At 41.1% G+C, this 19,095-nt stretch overlaps 1 protein-coding gene across 3 annotated transcripts in view; it reads right to left on the bottom strand.

Annotated features, from left to right (window-relative positions):
- Window positions 1-19,095, bottom strand: part of KIF26B (kinesin family member 26B) — a 266,744-nt gene that overhangs the window by 132,195 nt on the left and 115,454 nt on the right. For all 3 annotated transcript variants that reach the window (XM_053382705.1, XM_053382706.1, XM_053382707.1), the window contains one exon: window positions 17,113-17,279. In XM_053382705.1, the coding sequence (XP_053238680.1) occupies window positions 17,113-17,279 (167 nt within the window). The remainder of the gene's footprint in view (window positions 1-17,112; window positions 17,280-19,095) is intronic.

The raw sequence follows: 19,095 nt of genomic DNA, 5'->3' as shown, positions 1-19,095 counted from the left end.
AAGCTTCTTTCAAGTGATACTTGTTACAGGCAATGGCTGACATACACCTGTAAACGTCAATATGAGAATTCTGAAAACTTGTACATAGATAATTACCTCGCAAATAATCAACACCACAATCCCCTCTGCTTTATGGGCTATTTACTAATGCAAATATGTTTAGGCAGTTTGAGCTGATGGTTTGGGCCTAATCACAAAATCTCTTAGCGCATCAAACACATCTACAGAGACTAGAGTTCCTGGAAACTGAACGAAATGAGAAGAAAAAATTAAAAGAAGTAAATGTTGTTACCTTACTGGAAAGGCATTGTTGGAGGAGATCTTTTTACTGCAAGTTGACTAGTTACCATGGCCACTAGGTGAGGGATATTTACTTGAAGCAAATAAAAGGACAATGAAAGAGTCTTTAATGTTCTTAGCCCCTTGCCTCTACACACACAAACACACACACTTGCAGTACATTTGTTGGGAAAGGTGACAGTATGCCAACCACATAATCAGAAAAGGAGTTGTGAATGAAGACAGGAAAAGAGCCCAATTACACATGACGTTTTAATGAGCGGGGATGGGGTAGAGATCCCCTGATACAAATCTGCCTCCCCCCACAAGCAACAGAGTGGAAAACATACAGGCATAACAAGGTTGTGGCTAAGAGCAACTCCTGCTGGTGTAGTTTGTTTGTTTATATTAGAGATTTCTTCATTTACAAAAATGCGTGCATTGTCTCTTTTTTCAAGTTGTGTTTTCTACAGATCAGTTTCATTTGTTGTGAGACATTAGTGTTGCATGCAGTGTTAGGTTAGGAAGGAAAGAGAGGGAAAGGGGGAGGGTGGGTGGTGAGTGGGGTGGGGTCAGGTGGCAATGCTTCTATTTTACTTAGTGTATGTGTGGGGGTTTGTGTCAGCATCACTTGTGTGGGTTCTCTTACTATTCGCTTGTATTTCCTTGGTGGTGAGAGAGGTTGGGGGTGGCTTAGGGTGTGGTTGGTTGCCTTTGGTTGGCTGTAGTGAGACTCGTGTGTGTGTGTGTATCAGGTTAGCTAGATTGATTTGTAGGCTGTCAGCAGATTCTTCTTGTTGTCTTGTTGGGCTGCGAAAGGGGAACCATATCAGGGTGAAGGCGTCTTCTTCTATTTGCCCCCGTGTCAGTTTCAGTTTATTGGTTAGATAGGCTGTTTCCCATATTATTTGATACCATTGGTCCATGCTTACTCTTGACAGGTCTCTCCAGTGTCTGGCTATTGTGGATTTTGGGACATTCCCATCACATATGGAGGTATGTGCTTGTGGAGGTGCATCCTTTGCAGCATTTTGGTGAGGTTCCTGGGCATATTTCCGTGGTGTTAGGTACCATCTGTCAGTGAATTTCAGAGTAAGTTCTTTTCTTTTCGCTAATATAGATTTAAAGGGAGATTTAGACCACATTCTGGTCCATTGGTGGCGGGGTTATTTATGTCAGAGAACTGTGGCTGATCTTCCTTGTTCTATTACATGGGTTCCTTCCTTGGGTTCCAAACCAAATTAGTTAGATCACTCCTTAAGAGTCAGTGGTCAGTTTGCATGTCATGGCAAACCATTTAACCATTTAAGGATCAGGATTGCTTGGCTTCTCCCCACCAGCATACCCTCCAACACGTTGAGGCAAAAAACCAGGATGCCCGTGAGATCACAGCCCTGAAAAAGTGCTTTTTGGGGCAAGATTGAGGTGCTCAAATGTGTGCTGTGTTCTTGTGTGAAAAAATGGGTTGTACCGCAACAGTTGAGGGGTATATGGGAAACACACCATGATTCTTGTCTTAGTATTATACCCCCTCTACGGATCATGGATGGTTTCACACAAACAAACCAGAGTCAGTATGCCAAAAACAATGGCTACAGATTTGTTGGCTGCTCTGTGGTTTATTTCCCTTGAACAAAATGGCCAAGATAGGTGTGTTCACAGCAAACTGTTAGCTACGGTTCATTGTATCATGTAAATGGTGTCCTTGAAGTGTTTAAACCAGTTCCATGACTGGAAATTTTTCACATGCATAGTGGAAAATGCTATTGGAAAAATGAGAAATAAAGAAAAACCAAAACTGACAAATTTAGCCATCCCTAGATAATACATAGAAACCAATACTACTTAAGCCCTTAAAAGCTATTTACTTCAATGAGACTTATAGACTACAATCATATACATTTTAATCTGGGAGCTCACTGGTATTTACTTCTGAGTAAACATGCATATGATTGCACTGTGAAAAAACTTATTTTTGTGTTGCACCCCTGATATTGGAAGATATCAAGTTGCCAGTTCCTCACAGTCTTTCCAATTGTGTATAAAGTTCACTCAGGAAAAACCCTGTGCACAGTTGTGGTGTATAAAGAATACACCATGAAGCACAGTAGATTGATTTCCTCTCCACACCGCATCATAATCCCGTCACAGACTACCATCAGCACAAATACCTCTTGATAACTATAATTAGCTTTCTCCTCCTCCTCCTTTGGTTGGGTCAATTGAAGTTTAATTAAAAGTATCTGCAGAAAGAAGCAGAGTTAATGCTGTTCACTATCGCTTATTCAGGACAACCTACACTCAAATAGCTGCTCAGTGGCTCATAGCACTTTTCAAAATTCATAATAAAAAGCAGTGCCAATGTATGTTATAATGAGAATGTGCAGATAATGAGTAAGTGTGCTTCCAGTACAATTATCTCAGCTGCTCGGTCTTGCATTCAGCTAGTGGTCAGGTATTTGAGGTCCAAAGCGATAGGTTTCAGGTCAAAGGTTTAAGTAAACATACGTCACCTGAACGGGCAGGGGGACAGAATCAAATCATATTATAGGCTAATCAGGATATTAATGTTGGTGACGGTAGTCTGAATATTTGTTTCTTTCAGTAGATCAATACCCTGCCCCTCCCCGAAGTGATTAATCTGTTAAGGAATTTCCAGGTGTCTCCTGTAAACACTCTGTGCATTGTAGATTATTTTGGATCTTGTTCTAAGCTAAGTTTCACACTAGGTTCACTTGAAAACTGACTGTGCCTTTTGGGACTCACTGGAAAATTGAGAGTATGCAGTAGGCACCAGAATCACAACATTAGTAAGAACTTTATGTATTTGCTTTTATCCTGCCTTTTCCATAAACTATTTAAAGGAATTAAAGATCTTAAGCGTATTGTAATAACATAAAGCAATAAATTAAAATGAACATCAAAAGAAGCAGGCATGCAAAACTACAAATTTTCCTGTATTAAAATGTTTGGCTGCATAAAACTGCTTTTGCTTGGTGCTTCCAGACAAAGGTTTAATACGCAAATGGGTCATTGAGGTACCACAAATAAATTCTGGCAACAGGGTTTAGGGTGGTGTGCGTGTTTTAAACAGTGGTCCCCCCCCAAAAAAAGAGGGAATTGGCATTTTGATGACAATAGCACTCTGTAGGCGCTCATGTAAGCTTGTATGAGAAGCACTGATCCCACTGTAAACACCTGATTAGAAGCACCCTAGAGCTCATAAGAGCTTTTTTGTACCGGGCACATGTTCTGGGGGAGGACATTCAAGAACAGAGCAGGTCCAACCCTTGGTCAACACCCTCCTAACTTGGGGTACCCAAAGAGGGCCTCCCCACAAAATCTCAAGAGACTCCCCAGGTTTCCAGTTCCTTGCTCCATATCCAAATGGAGTACAAGAAACTAAAAAATACTGAATATGGTGGTGGAATGTATAAATTTGGTACCGATCGAACCGTTTGCCAACAAATCTTTGAAAAAAGTTTCATTGCTTTAATTTCTCTACCATGGAGAACGATGGAGGGGCTGGAGTAAATAGGCTAAAAGAACTAAAAAGCCCTAAACGGCCTTGGTCCTGTATACCTGAAGGAGCATCTCCACCCCCATTGTTCAGCCCTGACACTGAGGTCCAGTGCCAAGGGCCTTCTGGCGGTTCCCTCCCTGCGGGAAGTGAGGTTACAGGGAACCAGGCAGAGGGCCTTTTCGGTAGTGGCGCCTGCCCTGTGGAATGCCCTCCCATCAGATGTCAAGGAAATAAGCAACTATTCTACTTTTAAAAGGCATCTGTTTAGGGAAGCTTTTGATGTTTAATGCTATGTTGTTTTTTGGTATTCAATTGGGAGCCACCCAGAGTGGCTAGGGAAACTCAGCCAGATGGGCAGGGGTAATAATAATAATAACAACAATAATAATAACAACAACAACTGTTCATGTGTCAAAAGCTGGTCAAGCGGCAGTGTTGTAGAAAGTGCAGCTCATAAACAGTCCCTCTTTTCCACAACTGAGGAAATAGCATCCGCTCACCATCATATGCTGAGTATTGCTAAAACACCCAATATATTTTCTGTCCGTTGAGAACCAATACATACAACTGCACTTTATAAGACAGAGCTGCCAAAACAAGATGAACATATTTGCTTTGCAGAGCACAGCTATGTGCTATACATTTAGTCAATACATGTGCTCTAATCCCAACATCCTACAGAGATCAATCCTAAATGGTTCTCAAGGGAACTTGAATATTAAGTTTCAGCCTGGGAAAGGATCTTCCTCTCTAGTTCTCTTATGTGCAAGAAAGAAAGAAATCAACATTTCTTGGAGACTGTATGTGGAAACACTTAACAGTTGCTAGCTTGGAAAATAAGCTAGAAGTTCTTATTTATTTACAGAAAAATTATCCTGATCCCTCCTTCTATTGTTTATGTCATCTATTGCAAAATACATGATAGAAGAAAATTAATGACTGATGTAGTAAGCCTCAAAGAATCATGCAACTCATTTTTAAATGGTTGTTTCTCAAATAGAAGCTCCCACCTGCTGCACCATTGTTCAAAAAGCAGCTGCTGGTGCTGCCTGAGGGGAGGGGGCACAATTGTTCAAAGGATAAAAATGGGCACTAGATGTAAACAAACATTGAGAAGCCTGTAAGTATATTGCTCCAAAAGATTTAACCCAACCACAAAGCATGCATAACGGGACAGGATGTCATCCTGAAATATAAAATATCCACTACAGTGTTACAGCCCATGTTACAAGTGACCACAACCATCTTCATTATCAGGGAATGTGAAACTATTCCAAAACAAATGAATGTCTAGGTCAGAGACAAGCTTATGTGGAACCAACTTTGGTGGGGAAAGGGCTAATGAACAGGGTAATATCCAATTGAACTTTGTGCTGGCTAGAGTCATTTACATTAATGGCCCTAACTTAGTAATATTCATTCATTTCAGAGGGTCTACTCTGAGTAAATTTAGCTAAATGCCACCCATATTGATTGAAGAAGTCCATGTTAGGATATTTCCGTTCCTCCTAAAAAAGGGAGCAGGCTGTTGTGTGTCACAAGCCTGCGTACTTCCTGCTCACAGGAAGTTTCTGTTTTGTATATAGCTTTTGTTTTCTGTCTGTTGCCTCGACACGAAGGCAGGCAGTCATGTTTTTCCTTTGTTCTGACCAACGCTGAATAAAGTTGTAAATATGCTCTTCTGGGTGCATCTTCTGTTGCGAAGTCTGCTGCAAGGGCGTGCACGAGTCCTGGAATGAGTCTGAGGCTTGTGTCGCTAATTGACTGATGCTGTTTCTACAGGAGATCAATGGATCGTCCTCAGATGACGTAGAGGCATGATGGCCTTTATCTCCCTGGCAGTATCCCAACAGTCCATACAGTGGTACCTCGGGTTACATACGCTTCAGGTTACAGACTCCGCTAACCCAAAAATATTACCTTGGGTTAAGAACTTTGCTTCAGGATGAGAACAGAAGTTGTGCTCCAGTGGCGCAGCAGCAGCGGGAGGCCCCATTAGCTAAAGTGGTGCTTCAGGTTAAGAAGAGATTCAGGTTAAGAACGGACCTCCAGAACGAATTAAGTACTTAACCCAAGGTACCACTGTATTTGAGACTGGGTTTAAGTCTTTTTCTTTGTTCCGAAACACATAATTGCCATCTTCTTGGCTTGCTAATCCATGCAGGAAATCAGACTTCTGGATATTCATTCTACTGCAACTTAAAATATAATCAATGTCATTTGCAATACTAATTTGATCCCTTGCTGTTAAGAACAGGCTTTCAGATAGTACTGATATATCAAAGGTGGCAGAGCTTTATATCCGTTGGGGTTTAGCAAAGGGGGAAAGAAATCCAATCTTCTGGCAATCAAAATAGAAAACCTGAAGTCCCACATAGGGCTAACCTCAATGCTTTGTGCCAGGGACCTATATTTGATAGCTCCCTTTAATTCCAGCACAGGGATATAAAGGAATCTGGAGGACTGAAATCCTGGAAGTTTTTCAACATCTGTGTACTAACTGAGCAGGCATTATCATAGTGCTGCAAGGAACCTTGATCTCCTGAACCTCTCATTGATTTATTAAAGTTAAATCTGATTTCTTTGGACTGGGATCTGACAATCCTTTTTGAGGAAAAGTAATCAAGAAGGAGGAAGAGAGCAATGCTGTTGGCCAAGTATAGAACAATCCAAGCAACTTGTTGTAAACAGCTGGAGTGCAATTCCTAAACTGAAGACTATGTATCTGTTACAATGCCATTCCTCAGAGGCTGGTAAACACTGATTGGCCTGCTCTGCATTCACTTCCTAGTGTGGTGTAGTGGTTAAGAGGGTAGACTCATAATTTGGTGAACCGGGTTCGCATCTCCGCTCCTCCACATGCAGCTGCTGGGTGACCTTGGGCTAGTCACACTTCTCTGAAGTCTCTCAGCCCCACTCACCTCACAGAGTGTTTCTTGTGGGGGAGTAAGGGAAAGGAGAATGTTAGCCGCTTTGAGACTCCTTCGGGTAGTGATAAAGCGGGATATCAAATCCAAACTGTTCTTCTTCTTCTTCCCCTGTACATGCCACCAGCAAAACATAGGCTGGATGTGGGTGAGGCTGGATGGATCCAGTTAGACAAACAACATATTGCAATTGTGCAGGCAAGTTTCTAGATCAGATCTGGCGCCAGCATAGAAAGAAGAATAGAAAAGAAACTCAAATGATTTGGCAGCATGCAGTGATTTTCAGACTTCAGTGTCATCTTTGTGTTTCTCCAGCCATGCAGTGTGCACATAATTGGCTGTTTGCAAACAAAGGCACAAAAAGGAAACGTTCAATGTAAGCCACAATTAGCATTTGCCGTTGAGGCGTGTGAGCTCACTGGCTTGTATTTGTGCTGAACAACATGACACATGACCCCTTGGCGGAGGGCAGGGGAGAACAAGGACGAAGTCAAGTGGACATTGAGGGGCATTCCACAAAAATCAAAAGCAAAATAGAGGACTGGTACATGGGCTAAATAAATCTCAGTCATGAAATCAAGATGGAGATACTACTAGCTCCCCAACACTCACATGTCAAGCCAAATTAACTCTTCACTTCCGATTGAAATCTAATGAGCTGTCTAATAAATGGAATACTGGACAAAAAGGCTGAAACTGCTGTTATCAGAGAAGTGAACATTGGAAATCAGCTCACCAGTTTAAGATTGGCAACCAAGATAGGATAGTTTGATTTAGAGTCCAGCTCTTGAAGGTTGAAATGTCTGCTGACCATGACAATGGTTCTACATCATCACTAGTATTGCAACTCTAAGTACACTTTGTAAAAAGAAAGTCCCACTGAACTGAGTAGAAATTACTTCTATGTAGACATACTGAACAACAGGTTGAAAGACAATTACAGATTGTGCATAAGGCTTTGTGCCATTCCACTGCCTTCCTCCACCTGAAAATTCATTAGTTTCCCCTATTCTAAAGGGTCCAGGAAGGAAAATTCAGTTTCAGATCTAATGCTTGCAAGCATCACTTGTCGTATTTCAGGTTATTTGAATGTGGAGCTTGCTCTGATTCAACGCCACTGCTATTTATTTATTTATTTAAGAAAATTGTATTTTATGAAGTCTACAATATTCTGCATCCATGGACTATTTGTCAACCCGTCTTCCTCTTAAGCCATCATTACTAATACTGAGCATCTCTTATGTTCTGTTTTAGCAGGTTTCTCTGTGTCTACATGGCCTTAGTACCCATTATCTCAGTGTGCAACTTACTGAAATATGTTTGTTGCTTTTACTGATGTACTCACAGAGGTTGCTAGATGGCAAGATGCTGTGCTGTATGTGATCCAGTGGTGATGGAAACATAATACATCAAATGCTAAGGACAGCTGCTTTCTGGGATCATATCAGATTCTCAATTGCAGCCACAAAACAAACAGAATAACTGAGGTTATTTTCTCCAGCCTCCACCTTTCCCACCAAAACCAGGGCATCTGCATAGCTACAAAGCTTAGAAAAGTTCCCATTGGTGCCAACAGAAACTTCCCCCCTAAGTCTCATACTTATATGTGTGGAGAGGTGATGGGGGGGTAGGCTGTGACTAAGGACAAGAGGGAGAGTTCTCCATTGCCTCTGCACTAGAGATCCTGAACACTCTCACAGCTGTAATTTAAGAGACAAAGAAGGCTGCACCTCACACATGAAATGTAATGTGTGGTTTGAACCTGGCGGGCAAAGTTATCCAGGTTTGCAGCAGAAGTCTTTCCTAGTTCTCTTGCATTGGAGAGATTGAACTCAATAGTTTATGAATTCAATGCCTGTTTTCTCCCACTGTCCTTTAGGCTCTCCCCAAGAGCTTCTACAATTGTGTTAAAAGTGCTACTCCCAAACAGAAATCAGGCAATTGCTACTATTTTCCCCGTCCACTCAGTCTGCATTCTCAACATGAAGAATTAAATGTGTGTCAATGGTTCTAGTACTGCAAACTTTTCCATTCCATCTTATTACTGCTTGATCTTATGTAAAACATGTGAAGAAAGCCTGGTCCCTGAAAAATCACATATATAATTGAAGAAGGGCTTTATGAATTTACCACAATATTTAAATGTCTGCTTTTTGACAAAACATACCATAGCATCACAGCACTACAAGATCTTTACATGTTTGTAAGTGTTATAACAAATACAAAGAGGCAAAGGGGAAAAGCTAGATTCTGCTGTAAATTAAGAGAGGAATTGTTTCCATGAACATCTGGGATGAATGTAAGCAACCTCCTCACTGCTTAAACAAAGAGCTGGCACAAGGAGAAAGGAAGAGATCTGTTTCCATTTAGAATATTGTTCCTTCCTCGGAGCTGAGGTATTATATTAAATAATACAATTTTCTGTGTGTAGATGGGGATTGTAGTATAGAAGTTTTTTAAAAGAAATCTTTATACATTGGATTTTAGAGGTACATCAATCTAAAAGATGAATCCATTCCAGAATATCTACTTTCTCCTAAACTATTAAGTCAGATGTTCGTGACATCTTCAAATCTTCCATCGTAGAAGCCCAAGGTACAAAGCAGGGTAAATTGATCTCTAGATTCATGGCAGAATTGTGACTTCTCATTTCCAACTACTATAGAATTAAAATAATTTTGTGCTCTGATCCGTATAAGACACAAAACAGAGAGATATAGTATGACTTCAGTGAAGAGGCTTGTGCTTGAAATTTGGATCTCTTCTATCAGTCCTCTCGCATGATCAGGCTATAGATCTGGTCTGCATGCTTTTGTTCCAGATCTTATTCATGAACAATATCACTAGGAAGCACACGTGAAATTAACACTTCTATGTTTCCAAGTTCTGATTGTCCCATGGGCAATCTGGGAACAAACAAATGACCATACATTGTGCTCAACACACAAGGTAGAGTTGCTTATAAGTTTGCAGCCCAACCAGCACTGCATGGAAGCTATTCCTATGAACTGGCACCTTCAGATAGGAGCTTTACACAGAAACTGATACGTCTTTTACAAGCATGATATACATTTTTTAAGTCATTATGACTGCTGCTGTGGGGATAGCTCCCCTGTTCATACATGTTCAGTGTCTCCATTAAACCTAGGCCTGCATGCTCCAAGGATCCATCAGTGTTATGTTTGATTTGGCCACTTGAATAACATGAAGGCTGCAAGAGGTACATTTTTGGACACAATTCTCACTAATCTCATGTGTTAAGATGAATTAAATATAAATGATCAAATACAAATCCCATCAAAAAATTGAAAAAAGTTAAGGATTAAAAGTAAACACATTTAACAACATTTACTTACTTACTTATCACTGATAACAAACCAGGAAACTCACAAAAGAAAAACTGATTGCATTTATGAACCAAAAAGCAACAACGGCCATAGTGAAAGACAGAATTAAAACACCTACAATGAGACAAGGGCAAAGCAAAACAAGGAAATAATTAGAATAATCCAACAGAGATGAAAATCAAAGCACAAACTGGCAGCTAAAAGCAAAGGAGGCATCTAAAGATTAAGAAACTGAAAGAAACAGACCTCAGCAATGGAAGAAATTAGGAGATGAAACAGAAAGGGAAGAATCAAAAAGCAAACCAAATGTCTAGCACAAGAAGATGAGGAAAGAAGAAAGTCCAGCAACAAGCAATGAAATGAATGAGGGAGAGGCAGAGTGGAACAGGACGCAGGAGGGGAAAAATATAAAATACTACTTTTAACTAAGTTAAATTTAATTTGAGAAAATGAGTTAGACATTATATGCCAAAAAACCAGGGTGGAATGGAATACCCTTTCCTCAAGCATTTTAGAAGCCTTTCAAAATGAGCTTTATATGTAAGCAGATCACTAATCCAACTGCTGTTTAACTATTATGTGAAACAGCAACTGTTCTCAGCTTATCTGAAAATCTGATACTTTCTGCCCTAGACACCTCTCAAACAAACTAGACTTAGACCACATGGAATGGCTTAATCCTATTGACTCAGGTGGGGTCATCTTATCAGTTAGCTCTTCTCACAGGTGAACAAAGCAAATTTTAGTGGAGGCCTTTGCCCCCAGATTCCCATCATTTATGTTGACTGAGCTTTGTCAATTCTGTTTTTGCCCATCCTCAAACAAACAAACACATGTGTGTGAAGTCTTGCATTGCAGCTATATAAACTAGCAATTTGGTGTTTCCCTTATAGCAGTAAGGTTACTCTGGAGCTGACAGCATGTTTTGCAGATGATAACCTAGACTGATAGATGCTCATACTTTATTGCCTGCTAGAAAAAAAGTTGTTGATAAACATATGCACATAAGCATTTTGGGGCACTCACTGCAGTACACTCCATACCAAGTGGCTCTTAGCATGCTAGCCAAGATAAATATCTACTAGCCAAGACAAATATCTAACTGCTGCCCATGCCTCAACTCTTCCTCTCCACATCAAGTTGCTTATTTGCTTATTTATATCATATATTTCCTCATAGGGCATCATAAATAGGGTTAGATTTTTTTCCCCCTACCCTTGGTGGGGAAGATTAAGCAACAGATAAGTTACTTGGTACCAGTAGTGGCTCAAATGAGGGACAGATTTTCAAAACTAATATTCTGACACCAGTATTGCTGCTGCTCACACGGATCTAGGGTGGGTGTGGAAGGTGGCTGTGAGATTTTGGGCTGCACAGCAACACCAGCAAGGGTGCCAGATTGGCTCTGCTAGCATGCCAGAGCACCCACTACCTCATTAATGCTCCATCCCCAACTAGGTTATGTTAGGAGGACAACTCTGTGGTTGTCCCCAATTGCATTCAGGAGATAGTTTGATGCATCTGATGAAGTGGACTGAAGTAGACTGTGCTGTAACAAATTTGTTAGTCTTAAAGGTGCCACAAGACTGCCATTTTTTACTCTGTCCAGCCACTTCTGAGCTTCGTTTAAATGGGAAATTGATGCAGCTTCATAATTTCCATAGCCCTTGTTCTACATGGTATGACTATATACGGATATCTTCTTGTCCTGTCCTGAGAGCCAGTGTGGTGTAGTGGTTAAGAGCGGTAGACTTGTAATCTGGTGAACTGGGTTCGCATCTCCGCTCTTCCACATGCAGCTGCTGGGTGACCTTGGGCTAGTCACACTTCTTTGAAGTCTCTCAGCCCCACTCACCTCACAGAGTGTTTGTTGTGGGGGAGGAAGGGAAAGGAGAATGTTAGCCGCTTTGAGACTCCTTCAGGTAATGATAAAGTGGGATATCAAATCCAAACTCTTCTCTTCTGCTGCTTCCTGTGGAAGGTAGGGTTGTAATCATGCCACTGGTCCCTGCTATCTTCCATATATTAGCCCACACCCATTCATATATTTCTCTGAATGTGTGCCCAGTCACTACTGCCCATTCAGAGTACCATTCAGTCAAGTTGTTTCTACGCATGTAGCCATGATGTGCATCTTCTAATGTGGAAGGCTGAGGAAGTAGAAGGTGCGGGGCCTGTAATCACCACTGTGGTTCCTCAAACATCCCCTCCCACTATCCAGTATAAGCAACTCTACCACTGTTCCCCCATCCTCTCCTCTTTCTCCTGCCCCCCTGCTTGCTATAAAAAAATAAATGCTGCTGCTAATTTGATGGTGATGTCGGCAGTCTTTCTGTCTCTGACTCCTCTCTGCCTTACATGGAGGAATGACAGGCACTTTGAAGAGCCCCACCAGGGTGACATGGGTGACAGCAGGACCTGAATGGGTGAGCCAACTGGCAAGATCAGTGAGCCGGAGCTCAAGGTTGCTAATCTGCCACCCGCTACATCTGACACCTAAGGCAAATTTGCCCGATGGAAGCGCCAGCCGTCACTTAAATGTTTGTATAGGATTTTTGTCTTTCTCTTTTGTATTTCCAATCAGTCAGTTCATTTTCACTGATTATGAAGATGAACAGTCAATAACATCAGTCTCTTGTCTCACTGAAATTTTATTGTTCCAGGAAGCAATGCCTTCTGGAGAACTATTTGACTGGATTTAGAGTCCAGTGATTTCCTTTACAAAATGAGCATCACAAGTCAATAGATACAAAGACTTATTATCCCATAAACTGTGGTATGTTGCAAAGCCAGCTATGTATTCAAACAGCATGGCCATTTTACCATTCCCTCAGCATACTGTGGTCTTGTTATAAAGCAAAACCATACTGGATAGACATATACCCTTGAGCCAAACTGAAAGCAACTAGACATATGTTAAATTTCTCGAAGTTACACAGAGGTTCCTTTACAGTTTCAAGTGGCCATCAGTGTTTATGTTTACCCACTAATTGCTGGGGGGAAGTTGTCTGAATGAATTGCTGTCTTAAGAAAACACTAGTTCTTTTAGCAGTCTTGTAACAGTACTCAGCCGACATGGCAGATCTTGGCTGGAATTTAGAAAAAGAAAGAAAGAAAGACTCTACAGCTGTGCTTTAACAACTGTCTTATTCCGTAATTTTCAAAATGGGAAAGGCATTCTCAGATGAAAGGATTACAATTCAGATTTTACAGGTGTAAACTGTAAGGTTTAGTACTTTTTACACTGGACCCACATGAGCTTTTGAATCTGTGACTGCCTAGTGGTGGACAAAACAGAGACAACTCCAGATGTCTTTATCAATGCAGATACACAAAAGCATCAATATATTTTATATGGTCAACATATCAGCATATAAAACCGTCTATGTATCATTTGCTTAATTTTTAGTATGCAAATATCAATGTGGTCAGAGGTGATTTGTATAATTAACTGAGCCATGACTGTACAAAGAATCAGATTAATGCTCTTAATTTTCATTTTTACAATCCTGAGAGGTAACATTTAACACCAAAGATCCATGATTAGCAGGTGACTCGGGAGTCTTCAATTTTGCAGACAAGCATCTTCTACAGATGTATTTGTAGAATTGGGGAAATAGACTAGAATAGTGTTTATTGCATTAGCCTATCAACCATACCAGCAGACTTGGGGATTTTTTTTAAAAAAAACCCTCTCTAGTCACTTTAAAATTTGTCCTGTACAATCCAGAACTTGATGTTATTAGGACTAGTATGCCTAGCTTGACAAAGCAAGGTTATTTATTCTACACTCATATAAGTAGATCCTACTGATAATTGTGAGAAATTGAAATATGACATGGATACAGTCATAACAATTCCACCTATTATGGCTGCTGAAAACAGCACAGCCAGAAATGCAGAAATTGCTCCCAGCTGCTAGGCTGTGTTATCTCTTCCTGCATAGTCTAGTTTCTCCATGCAGATACTGGAACATGCATGGCTGAGGATAAGCTGTGGCCACTCGTGTTCAAGAGAAAGTGACCATGTGGTAGAGTTTCAGTGCTTAATAAAAAACAGACTCCCTTTTTCACAGACTCATGTGAAATCGCCTGAAAACTTTTCAGCATTCCTTTTAAATTTGTTATCCTCCAGGAGCCTTTTGTGAACAAGCACCCTCTTGTGTAGCATCCATTCATTTCAGCAGGTTGGCGACATTGGTAGGAAGGAATCACTTGGCTGGTATACTCAGCAGTATATGCAGAGCAGAAGTTCCCAGGGCATTGTACTCACCCTGCTGTCCACTTTGTAACTGAGAATCATCAGGCCAGGTGGAGCAACTGGAGCAAAATCATGAACAGCAGCCACTCCAGCATCTTTCAAAAGCAGGAATGGCGTATTTTAATGCCCACACCCAAATAACATGTGAATTGATCAGTTGAAAGAATTCTGCTCTTGGTGGCTGGAAAATTGTTCATGAGAAGCTAATTTTATTTCTGAGTATTATTCTAGATAAGTTGTTGTCACAATAATATCACGGTTCTGCTTAAGCCCAGAGATGCTTATCAGTTAAAGCAGGTGGGGCTGACCTGTTTTTCTGTATTTCTTCAGAATACAGAAGGGCCACATGCCAGTTGTGGGCAAGGCCAAAGCCAGCAGTAGTGGGAGGGACAGAGCCAAACGTGGGCAGGGCCACCTCATTTTCTTTCTCTTTCTACTAACTTCTCTTTGTTTTTGACACCCCTCACTTCTCTTCTTCTATACCTAGCAGGCTGCCATGGAAAAACAGATCATTATTGTAGAAGGCTTATGAAAGTTGGCCCAGGGTTGCATAATATTAGGCCAACGGTTGCCTACCCCAGACTTAAAGGGAGGGAGCTGGACTAGGGCATGCATTGTGCCCTAAACATATTGAGGTATGCAGTGCTTTTTTCTGGGGGAATGCAGGGGTACGCATACCCCTAAACATTTTGTGAATCTAAGTTTGGCCTCATTGAGGAGCAGTAGTTCAATACGAGTAGGAAAATGAGAGTACCCCTAAACAATTTTTTATAGGAAAAAAAGCACTGAAGGTATGTTTTCAAGAATTCAGTTCCAGGAAATCAATGGAACTACTCCAGTGTAAGCACTTAGCAGAATGAGTACAATGGCTTGGCAGTCATTTCAATAATTTTAGGCTGAATACAAAGGGATAAGATTCAGTATTCATTAAGTTCAGAAATTTCCCTGCATGTTGTCCAACATCTTGTCTAACATGCAAAATGCAAAATCTAAGCTTAAAGACCTGTAAACAATTTCAAGTTGCTTGTTGCCAATGCACATTGTCTCTGCTTGCCCTGAAGGATCAGAAGGCTTATTTACATGACTTGGCTCACGCCTAAGTAAATATCAACGCTAAAGCACTAACCAACACTTATGAAGCATTTTTCTTTTTTTAGTTAACATTACTTGATGGTGGGTTAACTGCAGTTATTGAGAGGTTTGATTCAATCTAGTCAAGAAAATTAGGAGACAATAACTGTTTATTTCTCTAGTCCTTTCTCCAATAAAAGGATGAATTCCACAAAAGGCTTTAATGTACAACATAAGTCTCTAATTTGGTGTAATACAGTTTCCCTTTTTAAAAACTGCTGAATGCCCAATGCTATAATTAAAATTAAAGCCACATTCAACTGCTAGAGGTCAGTTTAACCTACCATTTTTACTCTGAAAAGCCTTTTCAAACCTACCATTTTTACTCTGAAAAGCCTGAAAACAGACATCTTTCAGGCTGACAAAAGGCACTCTGTCTGCTAGCCCTGAAATGGGCTTTAGAAATAGCAGAGTGTTATACAGGAGTTGTTAATTTACTCCCCCACACATTCCAATGGATCCCCCCCCATCTTATTATGTCATATATTGCAAATTTAAATGTAGTTCATTAAGAGAGAGAGAAAGTGAGGGGAGTCCAAAAATTACCCCTATTTCTTAATGTAAGTTTGACAAGTCATCCCACAATTTTGCCATTGGATGTAGTTTTTTCAATGAAATACTGTTAGGATTTGCATTCTTTGGACAGCAAGAAACCAAAAGATTTGCCTAAGCCTTATTTAGCCGAGCCATCTTGTCCCTCCTACTGTTCAATGTGCACATTCAGCCTCTTAGCAAAATACCGATAGGTTTATTTATTTATGTATTTCTATGCCGCCATATCATAAAATATCATGGCGGTGTGCTGCTATAAAACATAAAACACAATTTAAAACAATAAATATATATAATTAAAGTGCCCAGTTAATCAATGTTAACATATGTGTATGCCTTGTTAGCATAAAAAGGCCTTCAAGAGACATTTGAAAGTCAAAAGGATGCCTGCCAACTCTCTGCTGGAAGAGTGTTCCACAGTATGGGACTGGTGGTACTAAATGCCCAACTTCTAGTGGAGCCCAGTTTAGCCTCCGTAACATGGGGAATAAATAGTATAGTATCTTCATTGTATAGACTCATCTCTTACCCCAGCCTCCCTCATTTTAACTAACCCAAGACCAGCCAGCTCTGTACTTGACTAGCATCCATATAACCCTCAGTTGTAAACAATTGTGTGTGTGCTTCAGTGTTTGTTTGTTTATTTGTTTGATGATTCACTGTCTTTCAGATTCTTTGAAAGAGAATCTCAAGTCTCTTCACCAGATGCCAGAACTATGTGTTCAACAATGAATGGCAGCCCCAAATCTCCTCCAGTCTCCTCGGAAATGATTAGTAGATGTGACGTCATTTCCTGCCCTGCAAACATCTTCCAGTTGGGTGGTATTCAACTGAGTGGACCCATTGACATTGTTGGATCTAACTTAAGTCATGTTCAGTGCTTTTTTCAGGGGGTACTCAAGGATAAGCAGTACTGGCACCCCTTTTCACTACTCTGAGTGTAACGTCATTGACTACCACCCATGAAGTGTAGCAGAGCAGAGGCAGTGGCAAATCTGGGCTGAGGATACTCATGTCCCGAGTCTTTGGCATAAAGTTCCTGGCCAGGTGCTTCATGCAGAGCTGCAGAGAACAAGCAAACTTTCCATCTTACCTGGCAAAAAAGGAAGCTGCCACTGAGGTGCCTGTTGACGTGTCACTGGCAACACAGGTGCTTTGGGAAGCAGGTAAGCTGTACAAGGAGGGTTTATCGGCATTGTAGCGGTTCAGTGCAGCTTCAGTCAATCCCTCTCGGCCAGTCTCGGTCATCAACTGGGAAATCTAAAGGGGGGAAAAGGCACAGGCTCATTGGGTGCTATTTCACCTGACCACTACATGTTTTGGAAGGGAGGGAGAAGAGTATCGCATTCAGCACACTTCTGTGACCTTTTAAATGCATTTATTGGCTCTGCAATCCAGTTCTGTGGCACTTTGGCTAAGACTTTACCTCATTTCCATTAAAAGTAATGAGATAAAATAACCCCCTGACATTGTAAGTTTCCTTTATGGCTCTGGAGTTCCTTCTGTTTGGAGGAGAAAGTGTAAACCATTATCCTTGCTTCATTTGAGCACAGTGGGGAACTCTGAGGCATTAGTCAAAGCCTACTTATTAAAGGAAATCTGTACAAACATTCGCCAGTGTGGCAACGTAGCTGTGCATAATGCAAGTCAAAATAGGTTCTTGAGAATCAGATGTACCAGGCATCTCCATGTATTCCAAGCATTTAAGAGATGTGACTCTGACTCAAGCAAGATGTTAATGTGTATTTTTCATATTACTGCCTGCAATTTCTTATGGGATAAAAAAAATAATCAAAAGTAATTGACTCTAAAAAAAACACCATACAGTCCTGTAAAATGCTGGTTAACATAAATCTTTCTCATACATGTCAAATGGCATTGTCAGCATCTGTCCCATTTGCACCTCTTTCTCCCCAGCACCACCCCCAATTTCCCCCCTCAAAACCAAAATTGCCTGCAATTTATATTTATGCTACGTAAAAAGTGACTAGCTTTTCAGACCAGAATGCAAGGTTAAAAAAATAAAAAGCACTTCCCGTACTTGGCCAGGTCTATGGTAGCATTTATTTCCTGGTTGATTTGTTATGTAGTTGTGCACCAGATGCTTAATAGACAATATATTTTCTTACAAGGCCAGGTGTTACCCATTTGATGAACCTCATGTGCCTGTTTAGTAAAAGGTTTGGCATCCTCTCACTGATTCAGGCAATCTGACATCCTGAATATCTTAAACCTGACAGGTGACCAGAGCCCTGGCAAAGCAGGCTAGTATATTAGAAGTATATTCTCATCTATATGCCAAAATACTTTCTGTTTCTTATCAGGTCCACTTTTTGGGGGGGAGGCACTCTTATTATCAGCACCCTCCTTTTACTACTACCATGACCTACTTGTACCTTCATCCTACACTTACTTAAGGTAAAGGTCAAGGGACCCCTGACCATTAGGTCCAGTCGTGGCCAACTCTGGGGTTACAGCGCTCATCTCGCTTTATTGGCCAAGGGAGCCAGCGTACAGCTTCCGGGTAATGTGGCCAGCAGGACTAAACCGCTTCTGGCGAACCAGAGCAGCGCACAGAAACGCCGTTTTACCTTCCCGCCAGAGCGGTACCTATTTATCTACTTGCACTTTGACGTGGTTTGAACTGCTAGGTTGGCAGGAGCAGGGGCCGAGCAGCAGGAGCTCACCTCGTCACGGGGATTCGAACCGCCGACCTTCTGATTGGCAAGTCCTAGGCTCTGTGGTTTAACCCACAGCACCACCCGCGTCCTTACTTACTTACTTACTTATTATTTATTGAAGTGATATACCACCCATCATCCAATGATCACAAGGTGGTTTACAGTACAGGTAGCCTCCCATTTATGTGCATTCAATATGCGCACAACCGTGTATACATGTATTGCACTGTATACCTGGAAGTGACCTGGAAATGTCATAAAGAGGTCACTGAAATGCCACTAAAAGGGCGAAACTGGAGTGGAGAAGGGGTGTTTCAGGCTTTTTCAATGGGTTTCAATTATAAGTGATTTCACCAATGCACACAGTGCCTTGGAATGTAACCCCCCATATACGG

Source organism: Podarcis raffonei, chromosome 3 (assembly GCF_027172205.1).
Source record: "Podarcis raffonei isolate rPodRaf1 chromosome 3, rPodRaf1.pri, whole genome shotgun sequence".
Lineage (NCBI taxonomy): Eukaryota > Metazoa > Chordata > Lepidosauria > Squamata > Lacertidae > Podarcis > Podarcis raffonei.
The sequence above is the reverse complement of the archived record's forward strand: the minus strand, read 5'-3'. Positions and strand labels throughout refer to the sequence as shown.